Source organism: Solanum dulcamara, chromosome 5, assembly GCF_947179165.1.
Source record: "Solanum dulcamara chromosome 5, daSolDulc1.2, whole genome shotgun sequence".
In the NCBI taxonomy this organism is placed as follows: Eukaryota; Viridiplantae; Streptophyta; class Magnoliopsida; order Solanales; family Solanaceae; genus Solanum; species Solanum dulcamara.
The window spans coordinates 13,145,807-13,168,351 of NC_077241.1; the positions used below are offsets into that span (position 1 = coordinate 13,145,807).

Consider the following 22,545-nt stretch of genomic DNA (forward strand, 5'->3'; position numbering starts at 1 on the left):
AACTAACAAAACAAGAGGAAAAAAAACTAACCCACCTGTCCTAAAACCACCCCTAACCCGTTTCCCCCTCCTCCAAAACCTCCAACTAAAACCCTTTTACCCACCAATTCCTCCAACCTAAAAAACCTTCAACCCTACATCTCTCTTCCCTAATAATCCTCAACTAAATCCAATTACCCACGTCCCTTTTCTTGTTTAAACCCCTCATATACTACACACTTCTAAATATAACACAAACACACAAAAGGAACACACGCACAACAGGAAAAAAAAAGAGTGAAAGAAAAATGAAACACAGAGGGTACACACGGATATGTAAGAGAAGAGAAGGAGAAAGTTTAGCTTGGATTCTCTTTGACTAGCAATAGTGCTCTTTGATATGAGTTTTCTGTTTGAGTTCCCTTTCGTTGGCTCCGATTTTAATCTTAGAAGAGTTTAGTATTTGCTAACTCTTGAAAATCAGTAGATTAGTAGAGGTTGTATTTTGGTTTCTTCTTCACGTGAAATTTCGCAAGAGGTGACTGTTGAGTCTAAAAAGGCATTAAATAAAAAACGTGATTATATTATTTTTTTCTCCTGTTTGTTAACTCGTTTAACCAAAATATGTCAATTTTTTGCTTTACGTCTTAACCCGTAGTTCAAGTGCTTATTTTGTTTTGGTGAATGTTATAGTTTCGATTTGACATCGTTTGTTTTCTTAGAAAATTTTAGATTTATTCTCGTTTGGATGAAAAATGCTAAAAGTAATGGTGGAGATTAGGTATTGCATAGTAATGTGCTTTAATCATGTAATATCTTGAGTTCAAAGGATAAAAAACTTAGCCATTCTATTCCCACAATTTCGTAAGAACTAAAGCATTCATTTATATTAAGTCTTTTTGTTTTAGTTTCTCATAGTGTATTGTTGTTCTTGACAATCCTTTTTCTAAGTTGTTTCACCCTGCTAATATTAAATTCATGAATTAAACCTTCCAAAGTTTCCATCAAACAAATGTTCTTGTGTTCACTATATTTAGCTTTGTTTATTTACTAAAAAATGGAGAGGAAAAGGAGAATAACCCGTTCACTTTCAGCACCACATCTGCACAACAATACAAGAAAAAATAATATTTCCTCACTTCCAAAAACAACTCCAGCAATTAGGAGTGTATGCCATTGATCTGAATAAATTCGAAGTTGTAATTATTTAATCTATGCATTTTATTTGAATGAATATTTATTTTACTCTGTAACCTATATTTGATTTTTTAACGTAGATTCCATGTTCATGTCTATGTTAATAAAGCTAACATCTGAAATATTTCATTAATTGATTCTTCTGCTACATTGACTATTTATTGGTTTGGGTTAATACATATTCTTTTTTTGTTAAGTTTATTTGGAATAGTTAAATGGACAGCTTGTCACTATTTAGCCAATTTTACATAGTTAATTTAATTATATGAAGTGGATGTTAGATATTATTTATGTCAGTTCATTAAAAAATAATAGGTGAGAATGTGATACACGTTTATTAAAAATCTTGTTACAAAAGTTTTAATTAAAAAAAATAGTGAAAAATTGATAAGTTTAATTTTTTAATTTACGAGAGATGAATAAATGCCCCCTAATGGCCTAACTTTAGACGCGCGTAGGTTTTTATTTTTTATCTTTTAAAGAATAATAATAAATAGATAAAAATAATAATTTCAATAAAGAATGTGGTTGCAAATCTTTTTTGACACCTAAAAAAGATTCAAGGATGCGGTGACACACCTACACCAAATAATTTTAATAATTAACTTTTATTTCTTTTAAATTAAAATTTGTAGACAGAGAATATTAGGTGAGGCATTCGAGAGAAAAAAACAGTTATGCTTCTAAGTCGTAGTATGTTAAGACCAAGAATACGGTTACACATCTATGTTGAGACCAATATAAGTTCAACAATAATAAATGTGAGAAAGCCATAATTTTTGGACTTTTTTTCCGACTTTAAGTCACGTCTGCCACGCCACAATGGGACCATCCCGCTCTGGCGGCAGTAATCCCACTCTGACAGGATAGACGGAGACAAAGATCTCGTAAAGAGTCTCAGGTCTCCCATTTCACAACATACCCTCATCCTAAGATGTCTTAATATATACCTTTTATGCCAAATCCAATTACGGGAGATAATGCAATTCTATAAAGCTGCACAGGCTCCATATCATCTTGGCTACCCAATAAAATTAAAATTTTAATCCCCCATCTAATTCTGAATCACTCTAGACTTCTCCTGACTCAGAATTCATCCAAGTTTGGCCTATGCTCAAATTTTCCAAATTTACTACCAAGATTTTCTAGCCCGAATTCATTCCATATTGTCTTATTAGTCACAATAGGAGTGGGTCATTACAATAAATATCAATTTACCCATCACTTATCCTCGAGTGACCAACTAGAAAAAAACAGGGCTAAGATAAAAAGAGAGTAGTACCTGAATCGATGAACAGCTGGGATACTTATCTCGCAGTCCTTCTCAATTTTCCAGGTAGCTTCCTCTACCAGATGATATTTCTATTGGACCTTCACAGATTTAATTTCCTTGGTCCTCTATTTTTTCATTACCCGACCTAGGTCCTAGTAGTAACATGGTGATCGAAACCCCGAAGGGCTCCAACCAAGCCTCTTGATATATCATTAAGCATGTATAAGGTAAAATAATTACGGAAATAACATAAGAAGAGTCTAAAGAATGATCATAGAAGAAGAGTAAACTTGACTAAATAGAATCCATGACATAGGTCCAACAATTGCCTCTACTACAAAAGAAAGGTCGGGGCTAAGACATGTTCCTAGATCACCCTCAACCAAATATAAATAAAGTCTTAAAAAGTAAACAACTCATAATTCTCCCTCGATAGATGAGGACTCACCAAAACTTCCTTGAATACTAGCTCTACCAGCCATGTGTAGGAATATGATCCGCAATCCCTACATTATGAGACAATGTAGACAATAATATGTATTAGTATATTTGAATGTACTAAGTATGAAGTCATGACATGCAATATAAACCATAAGATGCAATGATCAATTAAGACACGATAAAGAGGATAAGTAAAGTCATGAGAAAATCATAATGATCAAAGCATAAAAGGAACATAGTTGAAAATCATAAAAGAACATGAAGAGCATATACATATGTAGGATAGGATCCATAACCAATAATAAGATCATGTGAGCTATAAAATGAAATCCCGATGTCTCTCTATACAACAGAAGAAAGGGGAATCTACTTGCCAAGGTAGACTCTACCCCGCAAGGCAAGTCATGTACATACACTATATGTGGATCCACTAGCTAAACCATGAAAGAAACCTATAATGGCATATATTTTAAGAGAATTGAGGCTACTAATAAGGCATTTAGTAGGGCCCCCACCTCAATGTTTGCTCGGTGCTAAGTCAAATCCTACAGAATACATAATATAGTATTCATCCTTAGCATATATCATACCTTGTTCATAAAATTTAATAATTCATAGAGTAGCTCATTTTCATGTCATACTTGCAAAATGAGTATAAGCCTTTCAACATTACAATATCATACATGCTTCATTAGGTTCCTAGGTCACCACATAAGGCCCTAAGTCACCTTTCTTCATAACTTGCGTGTAACCCATAACTTGAATATAATTGTAATCCATGATCATAATTCATATTTGAATTTAGAGTAAAACTCATGTACATAGTCAATTTGAATGAAAACCTTGATAATACTTTGAAATAATTGAGTTTCATAATCATACCTCATAATATCATCATTGAAAATAGATTCATGCATGGCCAATCATAAATCAACTTGAAATCATATAACTCATGTAGAAACATACTTATGATGATTATTTATAATGGTTAAAAACATAATTGAAATAACTCAATGCAATTCATCAAATTAGGGTTGCAAACCCAATTAAAATTCATGAGATTTTGAATGAAAACCTTGAGACTCCATGGATGAAATGAACACATGGATCAATCCCTACATACCTTGATTGAAATTGAATTTGGAATTGAGAAAGGAGAATTGTTCTTGAAGAAACCCTAGCCAAACTTGATGAGGAAGGCGGACTCTTGAATGAACCTTGAGAGAGAAGTCTTAAAGTTGATTGGGAATTAATAAAGGAAAAGAATAGGTTTAAGAGTATTTAGGATAATTTCGTAATGAATGGAATAGGAAAGAAATATAACATCCCAACATGAATGCAAAGCATCTCGTAAATGTATAAAATATGCAATCTTTAATCTCAAGTAAAAGCACAACTTTAAAACTCATTTCATGAACATGAATGCTTATGAAACCATGACAATAACTGAAATACTTGATTTGGACTGGTTGGATCATGAAGAAATCAAATATCTCAACTAGGCACTGAAGGAAAGAGATGAGGATATCAGGAAATTATATCGGCTTCGGCCTCTTATATAGCACCCTCAACCTCTACATTCCTCCATAACACTTTAAATAAAGCTATTTATTTGTTTCTCAACTTTCTAACTTGTCGGTGCAAGATCTCAATTAGAACTTCTTCATAAGAAAGACTCTCTTTAACCTCAATGTTGTTCAATGGCACAATTAAGCTAGGATCACCAATAAACATCCTCAATAATGACACATGGAACACTGGATGCACCAATGCCAAATCTGAAAGCAAATCCAACTCATAAGCCACCTTACTAATTCACCTCTGATATAGGCCAACATAGCGGGGACTTAACTTCCCTTTCTTATCAAAATGAATCACAGCCTTCATGGGTGAAATTTTCAAGTAAACCTAATCATTAACCTTAAATTTAAGTTCCCTTCTTCTCATATCTGAATAGGACTTTTATTGGCTTTGGATCATTTTCAATCTTTATCTAATGAGTCTAAGCTTCTTCATAGCCTCAAATACCAACTTGTGTACTATTAAAGCAACTTCACGTACCTCAAACTAACTGATAGGGGATCTACACCGCCTACCATACAAAGCTTCAAACAAAGCCATCTTGATGCTGAGTGATAATTGTTATTATAAGCGAACTCTATTAATGGCAAATGCTCATCCAAATTTCCTTTAAAATCCATCACGCATGCTCTTAACATATTCTCTAATGTTTGAATGGTGTGCTTAGTCTGACTATCTGTTTATAGGTTAAAGGATGTACTAAGCTTCACTTGGGTACCAAGACCCTTTTTAAAGGATCTCCAAAACTGAGATGTAAACTAAGTACCTCAATCTGAAATGATGGAGAATGGAACAACATGAAGCTTAACCAACTATCGGATATATAATCTAGCATAGTCCTCAGCTGAATATGAGGTCTTAATTGGGATAAAATAATCCGACTTAGTCATTCAGTCAATAATCACCCAAATGGAATCATGTTGCCTACAGTACGAGGTAAAACCTTTAACAAAGTCTATATTCAAGTCTTCCCACTTCTAAGTAGGAATCTCAATATCTTGAACCGAACCTCCCAATTTTTGATGCTCAACTTTCACTTGTTGATAATTAGGACATTTAGCCATAAATTCTACAATATCCCTCTTCATGCCATTCAATCAATACACTTCTCTCAAATCTAGATACATCTTAGTGGAATCGGGATGAATATAATACCGCAAACTGTGAGCTTCATACAATATCATATCTTTTAATCTATCTACATTCGAAATACACAATCAACCTTGATATCTCAAAACACCATCTTCTCCTTGGGAGAAAGACTCAATGGTATTTTTAGCAACCGCTTTCTTCAATTTAACCAAAGCGGCATTACTATATTGTTTTGCCTTTACATCCGCCACAAGAGATGATTCAAAACCATTTTGCACAATAACACCCCCATCTTTGAAATCAACTAATCAAACACCCAAACGAGATAATCTATGTACATTCCAAACTAGCTCTTTCTTCTCATCCTTAATATGAAAAACACTATTCATGAACAATCTACTAAGAGCTTCGTCGACTATATTTACCTTACCCAGATGGTATAGCACACTCATATCATAGTCCTTCAACAGTTCAAGCCATCTCCTTTGTCAAAGATTTAAGTCCTTTTGAGTAAACACATATTACAAACTCTTGTGATTGGTGAAAAAATCTTCATGGACACTATACAAGTAATGTCTCCATAATTTCAACGCAAATACCACTGCCGCCAACTCCAATTCATGAGTTGGGTAATTTTTCTCATGTACCTTAAGTTGCCATGAAGCATAAGCTATCACCTTACCATTTTGTATTAGAACACAACCAAGACCAACTCGTGATGCATCATAATACACAACAAACCCATCATAACCTTTAGTTAAAGTCAACACCGAAGCAGAGGTAAGTCTATCCTTCAACTCTTGGAAGCTTTTCTCACATGCCTCAGATCATTAGAACTTTACCTTTTTTTGAGTCAAAATCGTCAAGGGCGATGCAATAGAAGAGAAACCTTTGACAAACCATCTATAATAACTGCCTAAACCCACGAAACTCCAAATATCATAAGGGCTCAATAGCCTAGGCCAATTCTTGACCACCTCGGTCTTCTTTGGATCAACCATAATTTCTTCTCCGAAAATAGCATGATCAAGGAAAGCAACCGACCTTAGACAAAAGTCATATTTGCTAAACTTTGCATGAACTAATGGTCTTTGAGAATTTGCAACATAATCCTCAAATAATTGGTATGCTCTTTCTCACTCTGTGAGTAAATCAAAATATCATCAATAAAGATAATCACAAACATATCAAAATATTGCTTAAACACCTTGTTCATCAAATCCATAAAAGCTGTAGGGGCATTCGTTAGCCCAAAAGGCATAACCAAGAATTCAAAGTGACCATACCAAGTTCTAAAAGCCATTTTTGTAATTTCACATTCCCTCACTCGGAGTTGATGATAACCCGATTGGAGATCAATCTTTGAAAAGTAGCTTGCTCCTTGAAGTTGATCGAATAAGTTATCAATTCTTGGAATGGGATACTTAGTCGTAATTGTGACCTTGTTCAACTGTCGATAATTTATACACATTCGAAGAGAACCATCATTCTTTTTGATAAAGAAAACTGGAGCACCCCATAGAGAGATACTCGGTCTAAAAAAACTCTTATCTAAAAAAAGTGTTTAACACTTTCAGTTCTGCCGGAGCCATTAGGTAAGGAGGAATAGAGATAGGTTGCGTATCGGGTAGGAGATCAATAGCAAGGTCTATTTTCTTTTCGGGAGGAATACCCAAAAAATCATTGGGAAAAACTTTTGGAAACTCACTAACAACTAAAACTGACTCAAGAGTAGGAGTCTCTGAGTTAGTATCTCTAACCCAAACTAGATGGTAGATGAAACCTTTTAAAATTATTTTCCGAGATTTAAGGCATAAGATGAATTGTCCCTTAAATATGGAATCACTACCCTTCAACTCTATGACTGGTTCATTTGGAAACTGAAACTTAACTACTCAGGTTCTACAACATATCAAGGCATAACAAGCATGGAGCTAATCCAGACTGAGAATAATATCAAAATTGATCATATCAAGCTCTACTATATCAACGAAAGTGACTTTATGAAACATTGAAAATGGATAATTTCTAGACTCTTATAGCCATGACTGACTCACCTATAGGAGTATAAATGGAAAAAGGCTCCATTAATATTTTGAGCCTAATAATAAATATCATGGCCACATAAGGAGTAACAAAAGAAAAATTTGCACCCGGATCAATCAAGGTATAAACATCATAGCGAAAGACTCATAACATATCGGTAATAACATCGAGAGTCTCTTCCACCTCTTATCTACCATGAAGAGCATAGAACCGGTTATTGCTTTGAACACCCTTTGGTTGAGGTTGGGAACCTTGTGGAACTTGGCCTCCTTGAGCAACTTGGCCTTGAGGACGACCTTCTCTACCCTTGTTGGCAATATGAGGGCATTATGATTTCCTATGGCCCTTTTTCCACATCCATAGCAAGCACCTGCTCCTATCAAAAATCTCCCTCCATGATTCTTCCCACACTTAGCACACTTGGGCAATGAAGGGTTACTAGCATTCACACTTCCACATTGAACATTAGGGTATGAAACCCTATCCTTATCATACTTCCTTTAGGAACCTTGGCCTTGTTGAGAATAGACACTACCACAACCGGACCTAGAATTTGAGAACCCACCTTCATACCAGGCTTTCTTAGAATCTCTCATTCTCATCTCTTTGAGTTTCTCTCTCTCAATTTATTCAGCAAAAGTCATAAGTTGGGATATGTCCATTTCTTTAACAAGCATAGTGGTATGACACTCATTTATAACTGAATCGAACACCCCCAACATGAATTGACACATTCGGGCATGTGGATCAGTAACTAATGATAGAGCATACTTGGATAGCTTGGTAAACTTGAGGGCATAGTCGCTTATACCCATGTTGCCTTGTCGAAGATTAATAAACTCCAAAACCTTGGCTTCCCTTAGTTCAAGAGGGAAAAGGCGATCAATGAAAGCAAGTTTGAAGGCTTCCCAATCAATAGGTCTTTCAACCACCCTCTCTATCTTCCATTGAGTATACCAAACTTGAGCCACACTTTTGAGTTGGTAAGCCTCCAATTGCGCTTTCTCTTCCGAAGTCACCCCCATAATACTCACTATATTTTATACCTCATCGATAAACTCTTGGGGATCCTCATCAACTTTTGAACCATGGAACTCCGAAGGGTTCATCCTTGCAAAGTTCCTAACCCTTGAAGCCGGAGTGGGAATATTAGAAGGAGACAAAACCCCTTGTTGGCCACTACTTGGGCTAGCATGGTAAAAGAAGCCCAATACTCCGCATTTGTCACTTGGTCGGGTTGGGGACCATTGTTTTGGGAGACTTGTCTTCTTGGAGGTATTTTATGAAAAATCCAAAGGGCAATGCTTATGGAAGTCTTAGAGTGTACTCTATAGAAATACATAGACCATGAAAGAAGTGAGAATTTCCTAAAATGCCTTATATCCTCATATTCATAGATGTGGTGCGCTTCACAACCATGAATAAGACTCTACTTGACGCGGCATGTTGGACTCCCTAGGACATCTTAAACCTTGTACTCTAATATCAAGTTTTTCATGACCCAACCTAAGGCCTAGTCATTACACAATGATCGAAACCCCATAGCACCAACCAAGCCTCTTGACATATCATTAAGCATGATCATAGAAGAAAAGTAAAGTTGACTACATAGACTTCATAACATAGATCCAACAATTGCCTCTAATACATAAGAAGGACATAGGCTAAGACATATCCCTAGATCACCCTCAAATAAATATAAAAAAGTCTTAACAAGGAAATAACTCATAAATTTCCCTCGATAGATGAGGACTCAACAACATTTCATCGGATACTAGCTCTACTAGCCACGTGTGGGAATATGATCCTCAACCCCTATATTATGAGACAATATAGGAAATAATATGCATTAGTACATTTGAATATACTAAGTATGAGGGAATGACATGCAATATAAACCATAAGATGCAATGATAAATTGAGTACATGATAAAGAGGATAATTAAAGTCATGAGATAACCATAATGATCAAAGCATAAAAGGGACATAGTTTAAACTCATAAAAGAACATGAAGAGCATACATATATGTGGGATAGGATCCATAACTGATAATAAGACCATACGAGCTATAACATGAAATTTTGATGTCTTCTCATACAACAAAAATAAGGGAAATCTGCTTGCCAAGGTAGACTCTACCCCGCAAGGCAAGTCATGTACATACACTATATGTGGATCCACTAGCTAAACCATGAAAGAAACCTATAATGGCATATATTTTAAGAGAATTGAGGCTACTAATAAGGCATTTAGTAGGGCCCCCACCTCAATGTTTGCTCGGTGCTAAGTCAAATCCTACAGAATACATAATATAGTATTCATCCTTAGCATATATCATACCTTGTTCATAAAATTTAATAATTCATAGAGTAGCTCATTTTCATGTCATACTTGCAAAATGAGTATAAGCCTTTCAACATTACAATATCATACATGCTTCATTAGATTCCTAGGTCACCACATAAGGCCCTAAGTCACCTTTCTTCATAACTTGCGTGTAACCCATAACTTGAATATAATTGTAATCCATGATCATAATTCATATTTGAATTTAGAGTAAAAATCATGTACATAGTCAATTTGAATGAAAACCTTGATAATACTTTGAAATCATTGAGTTTCATAATCATACCTAATAATATCATCATTGAAAATAGATTCATGCATGGAGAATCATAAATCAACTTGAAATTATATAACTCATGTAGAAACATACTTATGATGATCATTTATAATGGTTAAAAACATAATTGAAACAACCCAATACAATTCATCAAATTAGGGTTGCAAACCCAATTAAAATTCATGAGATTTTGAATGAAAACCTTGGGACTCCATGGATGAAATGAACACATGGATCAATCCCTACATACCTTGATTGAAATTGAATTTGGAATTGAGAAAAAAGAATTGTTCTTGAAGAAACCCTAGCCAAACTTGATGAGGAAGGCAGACTCTTGAATGAACCTTGAGAGAGAAGTCTTAAAGTTGATTGGGAATTAATAAAGGAAAAGAATAGGTTCAAGAGTATTTAAGATAATTTCATAATGAATCTATCCCCATAAATGTCCACATACATTAATGAAAGAATAGAAAAATGACTGAATTACCCCTCATTTAGCTGGAACTGGGACTCACCGTGGAGGAGCCATCACAATTCGTGATGCTCATCATGGCCCGTGGTGGTATCCGTGATGTTAGACTTGGACTTAAAATCTGGATATTTCCAGAGAAGAGTTTCAGGACCTCCTCCACGAAACCCTTCATGGTCTATTGAGTGTATCATGATCTGTAGACCATGGTTGTGGTGCAGGACCTACAGGGTGGTCTGCAAGAGTGACCACCACGTTCCATGAAGAGCTACATAGATTATGATGGTCAATCATAGTCCTTGCCTTGGGATCATTTTTTGAGGTCTTAGGAAAGGGGTCACCATGGAGGGCATCACGGCCCGTGGTTCTCACCACGTTCCTTGGTCCTATGTCATGGTCCCTTCCTGCAGGTCTGATCTTCAAGACCACTACCACAGTAGCTCACCATAAGGTATGGTGCGGACTACAGCTCGTGATAGCCATTCATGGTCATCACGTAGTGCCAAAATCTATATTTTTATGAATTTTCATTTTTTGTTCCTTATTTTTCAACTTTCCCAACTCCGGGGTATTACTATTTTTGGACATCATGTCCTAGGATTATCATTGGCTCTTCCTCGTACTGAAGGTCCGTGTCTAACAAGACTGAGTTTCACTTAAGGATGCAATTTCAATCTCCATGGTACTTCTTCAACATGGATATATGAAATACCTGATGTACCAAAAACAGGCTAGATGGAAAGTCCAATCTATAAGTTGCTTACCCTACACGGTCAAGAATCTCAAAAGGGCCAATATAGCGAAGATTAAGCTTTCCCTTCTAACATAATCTTATTACCCCCTTAATGAGTGATACTTTTAGAAGCACTTGCTTACTAGCTTGGAATGTCATACCCCTTACCTTACGCTTTTCATACTTCTTTTTGACGACTCTAAGCTAAGGGAAGCTTAGGTTGGATGTTCACTATCTTAGCCTGGGCATCCCTTACCAAGTCTACTGCTAAGGGCTCCATTTATCCAGCCTCAAACCACCCTATAGGAGACCTGGATCCCCTACCATAAAGGGCTTTGAATGGTTCCATATCAATGTTGGAGTGATAACTATAGTTGTAGGAGAATTCATACAAAGGTGAGAACTTGTCCTACTGACCCCCAAAATCCATCACACATGCCATCAACATATCTTCCAGCACTTGGATGGTCCTCTCTAATTATTCATTTGTATAAGATGAAAGGTTGTGCTGAAGGTGAGTTGAGTTACCAACTCCTTATTTAGTTTCCCCCAAAATTTAGAGGTGAATTGCATACCACGGTCTGAAATGATTGAAAGGGGCACCTCGTACAACCTCACTATCTCCTTTACATAAAGCTTTTCCAGCTATTGTGTATTGTAGTCCACTCTAATCAGAATGAAGTGGGAAGGATTTGTCAATTTGTTAACCACCACCAAATGGAATCATACTTTCTCAAGGTTTTGGAGAGTCTCACCACGAAGTCCATAGCTATCCTTTCCCACTTTCATTTAGGAATGGGCATCCTTTGGAGCAAACCTACAGGTCTTTGGTGCTCATATTTTACCTGCTGGCAATTCTTCTACTTAGCTATATATTTGGCAATGTATTTCTTAATACCCAACCACCAATATAGATTTTTCAAGTCTTGATACATCTTGGTCACTCCGAGATGAATAGAGTATCGCGAACCATGGGATTCGGACAAAACTTTCTGAATTATGCCATCTACTTGGGGAACACAAATCCTTCCCCTAAAGTTGAGCACCCCACCAGCATCAAGGACTACATCTTAGGCCTTGCCCATCAAAATATTTTATCTAATCTTATTCAAGTTCACATACTCAAACTGTTTGGCCTTAATTTCTTCAATATAAGTGGGTCTTAAATCAATAATGGCAATCACCCCCACCCTTCTCTGAGATGCCTAATCTTATAAATTTGGCCTCCAAGGCCTGAATATCTCTATATAGGGGCCACTTTTAGGCTCCCAAATAGGCTAGACAACCCATGCTAACTGGTTTCTGACTCAATGCGTCTGATACCACATTAGCCTTACTTGAACTATATTAGATGGTGACATCATAGTCTTTGAGCAACTCCATCCATCTTCTTAGTCTCAAGATCAAATCATTCTAGGTGAATACATGTTGTAAACTATGGTGGTCAGTAAATACCTCACACTTGACATCGTAAAATAATGCCTCCAAATTTTTAGAGCAAACACTACTGCCGCCAATTCTAAGTCATGAGTCGGGTAGTTCCTCTTATGCACCTTCAACTGCCACGAAGTATAGGCTATAGCATTCTTATCCTGCATCAACACAACACCCAAACCTGAATATAAAGCATCACAATAAATAATAAAGTCTTTACCTTCAACTGGCAGGGCTAAAATAGGCGATGTGGTCAGAAGAGTCTTGAGCTTTTGAAAGCTCTCTTTGCATTTGTCAGTCCCCTCGAATGGTACCTCTTTTTGAGTCAACCTTATTAAATGGGTAGCGATAGAAGCAATGTTCTCCACGAAATGACAAGCCCCTTAAAACTCCTAACTTCAGTCGCAGAGTTAAGACAAACCTAGTTCTTTACCACTTCAATCTTATGTAGATCTACCATTACCCCTTCCTTCGAAACAGCATGACCCAACAAGGCAACTGAAGATAACTAAAATTCACACTTAAAAAATTTTATATACAGTTTCTTCTTCCCAAAACACCTAGAACAATGCGATGATGGTCTGCATATTCTTGCTCACTTCTCGAATATACCAGAATATCATCTATAAACACAATTATGATGAATGTCTTGAAAACCTCACTCATCGACCTCATGAAGGCTTCAGGTGCATTGGTCAGCCCAAAAGACATCACTAAAAACTCATAGTGCCTATATCATTTTCTAAAAGTTGTTCTGGGCACATTCTCAAGCCTAATCTTTAATTGATGGTACCCATACCTAGAATTAATTTTTGAAAAGACTGATGCACATTGCAATTGATATATCAAAGGTCATCAATTCGGTCAATGGGTACTTATTCCGAATGGTGACCTTATTCAGTTGCCGGTAATCTATGCATATTCTCATACTACCGTCTTTTTTCTTAACAAAAAACACAAGAGCACCCTATGGAGAATCACTAAGATGGATAAATCCTTTCTCTAAAAGTTCTTGGATTTGAGGCTTAAGCTCTCTCAACTCTTCTAGAGTCATGTGATAGGGAGCGATAAAAATTGGGAGAGTGCCAGGCTCTAAGTCAATGCAGAAATATATATCTCTACCAAGAGGCATACCAGGCAAGTCTGTAGGAAACACCTATGGAAATTCACACTCAAATGGAATTGCCTCAATGGACGGAGTATCACGACCTGGACTACGGCTTAGCCATGACATGGTGATTAGAATTCTCGAAGAAAATCGAATCAAGCCTCTTAGAATATCATAAGCATACATAAGGTTAACAATAAGCGGGAACTCATAAATGTCCAATAGACATAGCATAAACTTGAAAGAATCAAGGCAATATAGACTTCTATATTTATGTCCAACAAGCCTCTACATAGTCAATATGGGAGGGTTCTAAGACATGTCCCTAGCTCACCCTCAATGTAACATTACTAAAGTCTTTGAAATAAAAGGAAGAAACCATAATCTGGCCCTCAACAAATAAGGACTCACTAATAGAGGAAGTAGGAACTCAACTCTAACCACGTGAAGGGTGAATGTGCTTGTCAACTCCTATATTAGGATACAATGTAGGAAAAAGTATGCATTAGTACATTTGAATGTACTAAGTATACAGGCATGCTATGCAATATAAGAACATGAGATGCAATAATCAAATAACATACATGTTATGTAAGATGATAAGCAGAGTCATGAGAAAACCATAATTAATCAAAGCATTTGAAAGTCATAAGTAAATCATAAGGAGTACATAAATAGAATATACATATGTGGAATAGAACTGTAAGTCTTTGTGAGAGATACTATTAACCGATATAAATAATATGAGCTATTACATGAAGTATGGTGTTTTCCCCACCCATCAAAAAGAGAGAGTCCATACTTGAAAAGGTATAAATTGTGATGCCAAAGTGGAAATACTAAGATATTAAGGAATACGCCTCAACTAACGGGTGACCTTTTCTAAGGAATCAAGCCTCTGCTAACGGGTGATCCTTCTTTCTATGGTGGCACATAGTTATGGGATAATGAAATTTCTACTAACGGTCTTATGCCTCTACTAATGGGTGAGCCTCTATCCCAAGATCCACTCAGTGCTAGGTCAACTCTCAAGGAATACATATCATATCATATCATAAATTGTACTTGTCATAAATCATATTTGATAAAACTTGTTCATAGAAATAGCTCCTTATTTTGTGATTCATATAATCTGGGTGTAGGACGTCCATCATTATGAATCCTTTTTTATAAGATGATCATTAGGGTGTTAAGTCACCCTCATTCATAAAACATGCTTGCATATTTGAAATTCATGATCATAGCTTATACTTGAAATTAGGGTAGAAACATCAACACATGATAAATTGACTAGATAATCATGTAATTAACTTGAAAATATGCATGATCATATATTTTATATCAAACTATACATAATTCATGAGAATAACATCAATTGGAGTATAATTAAAAATACCCATAATCTATATCATGAACCCCAAAGATCAATGTAGTAAAATTCATAAAAAAAAATCTTTAATTTTAGGCAATAATCATCGATTTATATTAAAATAGGATCGTAATCCTAATTAGAAATCATAATTCATGTAATTAAAATAGAGATCATAAAACCCATAAAAATACACACTTTAATTAATCGAAAAAATAGGGAATCTATTGGACTTCATGGGTGAAAGTACCCTAGGATCAAATACTCACATACCTTGATGAATTCTAGCCTTGAGATTGAAAAAAGGAGACTTGATCTTGAAGAAAACCCTAGAAATTCCTTGATGAAGAAGAAGACTCTTGAGAGGAACCTTGGGAGAGAAGGTTTTGGTATTTTGAGAGTTAATGTGAGAAGGAGAGGTTTAGAAATACATAGGTTAGTTTATAGAGTTGAATTAGGTCCTAAAAATGTCTAGGTACATTGCTAGAATAATAAGAAAAAGAAAAAAACACCCTTCATTAAGTCTGGTCAGAAGACCTTGCCACTGGGTCCCTTGGGTCGTAGAAATGACTCGTCCTAGCAACACTAAATAATTGGTGTCTCTGAAGTTTCTCTATGAGTGCTTCCTACGACTCATAGACATTTCTATGACTCATACTGTTGAGTCGTAGAATAAAGTCTTGAGGCTTGAATTTTACAGGAATCAGACCACTGACCCTAGACTCTTTTCTATGAGTCGTATATTGATTCATAAACCCATTTCCATACTTAACCAAATTTCCATCCTTGACATCCACTCTATGAATCACTCGTACACTCGTAAGTCCACCCATAATATTAGAAACAGTCCTTTTTCTTGGAATTTTTCCTTGTTCGGACTTTTCAACTTTTGGGGTCTTACAATATCTCTACCTTGGGAACCTCATCCTCAAATTAGATTCGACTAGCATGCAAAGACACGAAAAGAGTAATAGCAACCCAACATGAATGTAATGACACATTAAAATGCATAATCCATGGAAATTTTTAAACTTAGTATGAAACATAGACTTTAAAATCAACTTCATGAACATGCATGCATATGGAAGACATGGAAAAACTGAAACGTAGGAATTTAGGCTATTTGAGCAAGAACGACCTAATACCCTTGGCTTGAGTGGAAGGGAAGAGTATCGTTATCGCTTCATTATATCCGCTTATGCTTCCCATGTAGCACTCTCTACTTGTTGATTCCTCCACAATACCTTGACGGATGCAACCTCTTTAGCCTCTTCACTTGCCGATCTAAAATTTCCACATGAACCTCTTCAAATGTCAAGTTTCCTTCAACACACACATTTTCCAATGGTACAATGGAATTTGGATCACCCACAAATTTCCTTAATATCCATACATGGAACACCGGATGAACCATAACCAACTTCAATGGTGAGTCTAACTCATATGCCACCTTTCTAATACTCTTCAAGATTTTATAGTGTCCAACATACCTAGGACTCAATTTCCCTTTCTTAACAAAATGCATTACACCTTTCAAAGGTGAAACTTTCAAATAGACCCAATCATCCGCATCAAATTCAAGGTCTCTTTTCCTTATGTCTAAATAAGACTTTTGGAAATTTTAAGCCGTCTTCAATCTTTATTTTATGAGCCTTACTCTTTCCATTGCATGCAATACCAAATAGGGACAAATCAATTCCATCTCACCCCATTCGAACCATCCCACCAGGGACCTACTCCTTCTCTCATACAAAGCTTTAAAAAAAGCCATTTGGATGCTAGCATGGTAGCTGTTATTGTAAGCAAACTCAATCAATAAAAATGGTTTTCCCAACTTCCTTTAAAATCAATAATACATGCCCTCAACATATCCTCAAAAGTTTGAATCATTCTTTCAGCTTGACCATCGGTTTGATGGTGAAAAGTAGTACTTAACTTGACCTTTGTACCAATTCCCCTTTGGAATGACCTCCAAAAATGTGAAGTGAATTGAGTACTTTGATCCAATATAATCGACAATGGAATACCATGAAGCTTTAAAAATTCACTAAGGTACAACTTAGCATAATCTTCGGCACTATAAGAAGTCTTAACCGGTAGAAAATGTGCCAAATTAGTCATTTGGTCCACAACAACTCAAATAGAATCATGTTGCCTTCTAGTATGAGGAAAGCCCATCACAAAGTCCATATTCACATTTTCCCACTTCCAAGTAGGAATATATCAATGTCTTGAGCTAAACCTACTGGTTTTTTATGCTCAACCTTCACTTGTTGACAATTAGGACACTTAGCCACGAATTCTACTATGTCCTTCTTCATCCCATTCCACTAATATATTTCCCTCAAATCATGATACATCTTAGTGGATCTTGGATGAATCGAATATTGAGAACTATGGGCCTCATCCAATATCAATTCCCTTAGACCATCCATATTAGGCACACACAAATGACCTTGATAACAAAGTACTCCATCTCCCCCTTGGGAGAAAACCTCACTGGCTTTTTCAATAACGGATTTCTTTAATTCAACCAAAACCAGATTATGGTCTTGTTAGGCCTTAACATCATCCATAAGAGATGATCCCTAGCCATTATGAACAAGAATACCACTATCATTAGAATCAACCAAGTGAACACCTAAATGAGCCAATCTATGCACATCCTTAACCAACTCTTTCTTATAATATTCAACATAGGCAACACTACACATGGACAACCGACTAAGAGCACCGGCAACAACATTAGCTTTTCCTGGATGATACAACACATTCATATCAAAGTCTATTAGTAGGTCAAGACACCTCATTTGCCTAAGGTTTAATTCCTTTTGGCCAAACACATATTGCAAGCTTGTGGTCAGTAAACACATCAACATGCACCCCCATAAAGATAATGATGCCAAATTTTCAATACAAATCAACTGTCGCAAGTTCAAAATCATGAGTTGGATAATTTCATTCATGAACCTTGAGTTGCCTTGAGGAATATATTATAACCTTTTTGTGTTGCATCAACACATAACCAAGTCTGATCCTTGAGGCATCACAATACACAACAAAACCATCGGACTGTTCTGATAAAGTCAAAATAGGAGCCGATATAAGACGATCCTTCAATATTTGAAAACTCTTCTCACATTCATCCAACCACTGAAATTTCTCTTTCTTTTGGGTCAACCTAGTAAAGGGAGAAGAAATAGAAGAAAACTAATCAACAAACCTTCTATAGTATTCGTCTAAGCAAAAAAAAATCTGAAGGAGTCTAGGCCAATTCTTCACCGGCTCTATTTTCTTTGGATCAACCTTAATTTCATCATCGAACACCACATGGCCAAGGAATGCAACTTCTCTTAGCCAAAATTCGCACTTACTAAAGTTAGCTAATAGTTGCTTATCTCTTAGAGTTTGCAACATAATCCTCAAGTGGTCCATATGTTCTTCCTCATTTTAGGAGTAAATTAAAATATTATCAATAAACACCACCACAAACATATCTAAGTACGGCTTAAAGATCTAATTCATCAAATCTATAAAGATAGAGGGAGCATTAGTCAATCCAAATGACATGACTAAGAATTCAAAATGCCCATACCTTGTTTGAAACACCATCTTGGGAATATCACACTCCTTTATGCTTAATTGGTGGTAACCAAAATGGAGATCAATTTTAGAGAAATAACTTACCCCTTGCAATTGGTCAAACCAATCATCTATCCTCAGAATTGGATACTTATTCTTTATAGTTACCTTATTCAATTGTCGGTAGTCCCTTCTTCCCGTCTCCTTTGAAACCCTAGAAAGTGTAAGTTTACACTTCAAAGGAGTTGAAAATGTCGGACAAAACCAAAGGAAGAAAAGAGAAAGTGGTTACTAGGGAGTACACCATCAACCTATACAAGCGCTTGCATAGCTACATATTCAAGAAGAAGGCCCCCACAGCCATCAAGAAGATCCAGAAGTTTGCAGTGAAAGCAATGGGTACAAAGGACGTCAGAGTGGACGTGAAGTTGAACAAGCACATTTGGAGTAGAGGAATCCGAAGTGTCCCTAGGAGGGTCAGAGTTCGTACTGCTCGCAAGAGGAATGATGACGAAGATGCTAAGGAGGAGCTCTATTCTTTGGTTACTGTAACAGAGATCCCACCCGAGGGATTGAAGGGGCTTGGCACCAAGATTATTGAGGATGAAGATTAAGCTATCAGTAGTGGAGCATGATAGACAAATGATTCATTTGAAAATTATCAATTTCGTTTGAAAACTTCATTTGTTCTTGGATTATATGGTCTTCTATGCAATTCATATTCTTATATCGTGTGCCTTGGGCCTACGAGATCCAAAAAAAAACAATGTAGGTATCTTTCTTGTATTCACATGGAAGGGGAGAGTCTCCATCATTTATGGTTTTTCCTAGTCGCATTGTATCGAGAGGAGTCCTCTCATAGGTTTACTGTTTTTCTAGTATTTAGTAAGCACTTTCTAGTATAGAGGATGAGTTAGCCGACCTTAGTAGGTTTGCAGACTTATGAACCACCTTAAGTTCGGAGGTAAGGTTATGTCCCCCTCCTTGTATCTTTATATTTTATGTATGATAAGGCTTGGGGGTGCTGCTCAACCCCTGACTGTGCACGAGAGGTGGGAGCCTCGTGTAGGGTCCCTTCCCATTAAAAAAAAATTATCGGTAGTCTATACACATTCGGAGCGAGTCATCCTTCTTCCTAACAAACAATAAAGAAGCACCCCATGGTGAAATACTTGGCCTTATGAAACCCTTATCCAATATGTCCTTTAATTTCTCTTTCAACTCCTTAAGTTCTATCAGAGTCATACGGTAAGGAGGCATAGAAATAGGTTAAGTACGGGAAGAAGATCTATGCAATAGTCAATTTCCCTTTCAAAAGGAACACCGGGCAAATCATCGAGAAACCCATCCGGAAATTTATTGACAATAGGTACTAACTCAAGAGTAGGAGTTTCGTAATCAACATCCCTAATCAGCACTAGATGATAAATACACCCCTTAGAAATTATTTTTCGGGCTTTTAAACATAAGATGAATTGACCCTTAAACACTAAATCATTACCCTTCCATTCAAGAACTGGCTCATTAGGGAATTGGAATTTGACCTTATGGGTTCTACAATCAATAGACATGTATGAGGCATGCAACCAATTCATACCAAGAATAATGTCAAAATTGGTCATGTCACACTCAATAAGATCACAAGGAATAACTTTATGAAAAACAGACATGAGACAATTTATATAAACCCTCTTGGCTAACACTGAATCACCAACGGGAGTATAAATCAAAAAATGTTGTAACAAAATTTCAAGGAACATATCAAATCTCATAACAAGGTAAAAAAAGACAAATTGGCACTCAGATCAAGCAAAGCATAAATATCAAAGTCAAAGACCCACAACATATCCATAACAACATCGGAAGTTTCCTCCACATCTTGCCTTGCATGGAGGGCATAGAACCGGTTATTGCATTGACCAACTTTTGGTTGAGCATGGGCATCTTGTTGCACTTTCCCTCCTTGAGCAACTTCTCTTTGAGGACGACCTTCTCTACCTCTATTAGCAACATTTGGGCATTTGAATTATTTGTGGCCCACCTTACCACAACCATAGCAAGCACCCGTTCCAACAAAAAACTTTCCTCCATAATTTTTCCCACACTTAGTACACTTGGGAAAAGTAGCACCACTAGCATTTACACCTCCACCATAAACCTTAGGGTATGGTACCCTATCCTTGTCAAACCTTTAGACTTGGAATATTTGGACTTGTTGAAAATGGCCACTACCACCACCGGTCTTAGATTTTAGAATCCACCTTCAAACCGAGCCCTCTTGGAGTATCTCATCCTTATCACCTTAAGTTTTTCTTCTTTAATTTATTCGGCAAATGTCATAAGCCGAGATATGTCCATTTCTCTCACAAGCTTAGTGGTTCGGCATTCTTTAGAAACCAAGTCATACACACCGAGTATGAATTGGCTCATTCGAACATGAGGATCAGCAACCAAAGAAGAAGCATACTTGAATAGCTTGGTGAACTTGAGGGCATACTCCCTCACACTCATGTTGTCTTGCTTGAGATTAATGAACTCTCTCATCCTTTCTTCCCTTAAATCTAGTGGGAGAAAGCGATAAAGAAATGTAAGTTTGAAATCTTCCCAACCTATGGGACCCTCATCAACCCTCTCGGACATCCATTGAATATACCACACTTGGGAAATCACTTTTAGTTGGTAGGCCACCAACTCCACTTTTTCTTCCGAAGTCACTTCCATAATAGCCACAACCTTATACACCTCACTAATGAACTCTTGAGGATCTTAATCCACCATTAAACCATGAAATTCAGGAGGATTCATCCTTATAAAATCCCTCACTCTAGAAGCTGGAGTAGGAGCATTAGGAGGAGCAACAACCCCTTGGTTGGCCACAACAAGAGCTAGAATAGTAATAGAGATCCAAAACTCCATATTGGTTATTTGATCGGGCAAAGGACCATTAGCTTGGGGTACCAATGGAGCTTAATCTCTATTAGAATTTACCCTCGTTGCATAGGTGCTCTTCTTAGAGGCATTTTTTGAAAATTGCAAAGAATAATCGTTAGGGAGAAGAAGTCTTAGAGTACACTCTATGGCACAACATAGATCATGAAAGAAGCAAAGATTTCCTAGAATGTCTTATAGCCTCCTATTCATAGATGTGTAGCACTTTACATTCATGAATAAAGACTCTACTTGACACGGCATGTTAGACTCCCTAGGACACTCTTAAAACCTTGTGCTCTGATACTAAGTTTGCCATGAACCGAACTAGGGCCTACCTGTGTAATAGCGATTAGGATTCCCGAAGAAAACCTAACCAAGCCTTTCGGCATATCATAAGCATACATAAGGTAAACAATAAGTGGAAACTCATAAAAAGCCCAATAGCCATATTATAAACTTAAAAGAATCAAAACAATATAGACTTCTACATTTGCGTCCAACAAGCCTCTACATAGACAATATGGATGAGGCCTAAGATATGTCCCGAGCTAAACCTCAATATAACATAACCAAAGTCTTTGAAATAAAAGGAAGAAACCATAATCCGGCCCTCAACAAATGAGGATACACCAATAGCGAAAGTAGCAACTCAACTCTAACCACGTGGAGGGTGGATATGCTCATCA

At 36.6% G+C, this 22,545-nt stretch overlaps 1 protein-coding gene across 1 annotated transcript; it reads left to right on the top strand.

Annotated features, from left to right (window-relative positions):
• Nucleotides 1–19,121: 19,121 nt before the first annotated feature.
• Nucleotides 19,122–19,679, top strand: LOC129890431 (60S ribosomal protein L31-like). The gene has a single exon (XM_055965989.1). It carries the CDS (start codon nucleotides 19,180–19,182, stop codon nucleotides 19,540–19,542), a length of 363 nt encoding a protein of 120 aa, XP_055821964.1. The 5' UTR covers nucleotides 19,122–19,179; the 3' UTR covers nucleotides 19,543–19,679.
• Nucleotides 19,680–22,545: the final 2,866 nt, after the last annotated feature.

Excerpts from the sequence above, each read along its gene's own strand:
- LOC129890431 (XM_055965989.1), top strand. The coding sequence starts at position 19,180 with ATGTCGGACAAAACCAAAGGAAGAAAAGAGAAAGTGGTTACTAGGGAG.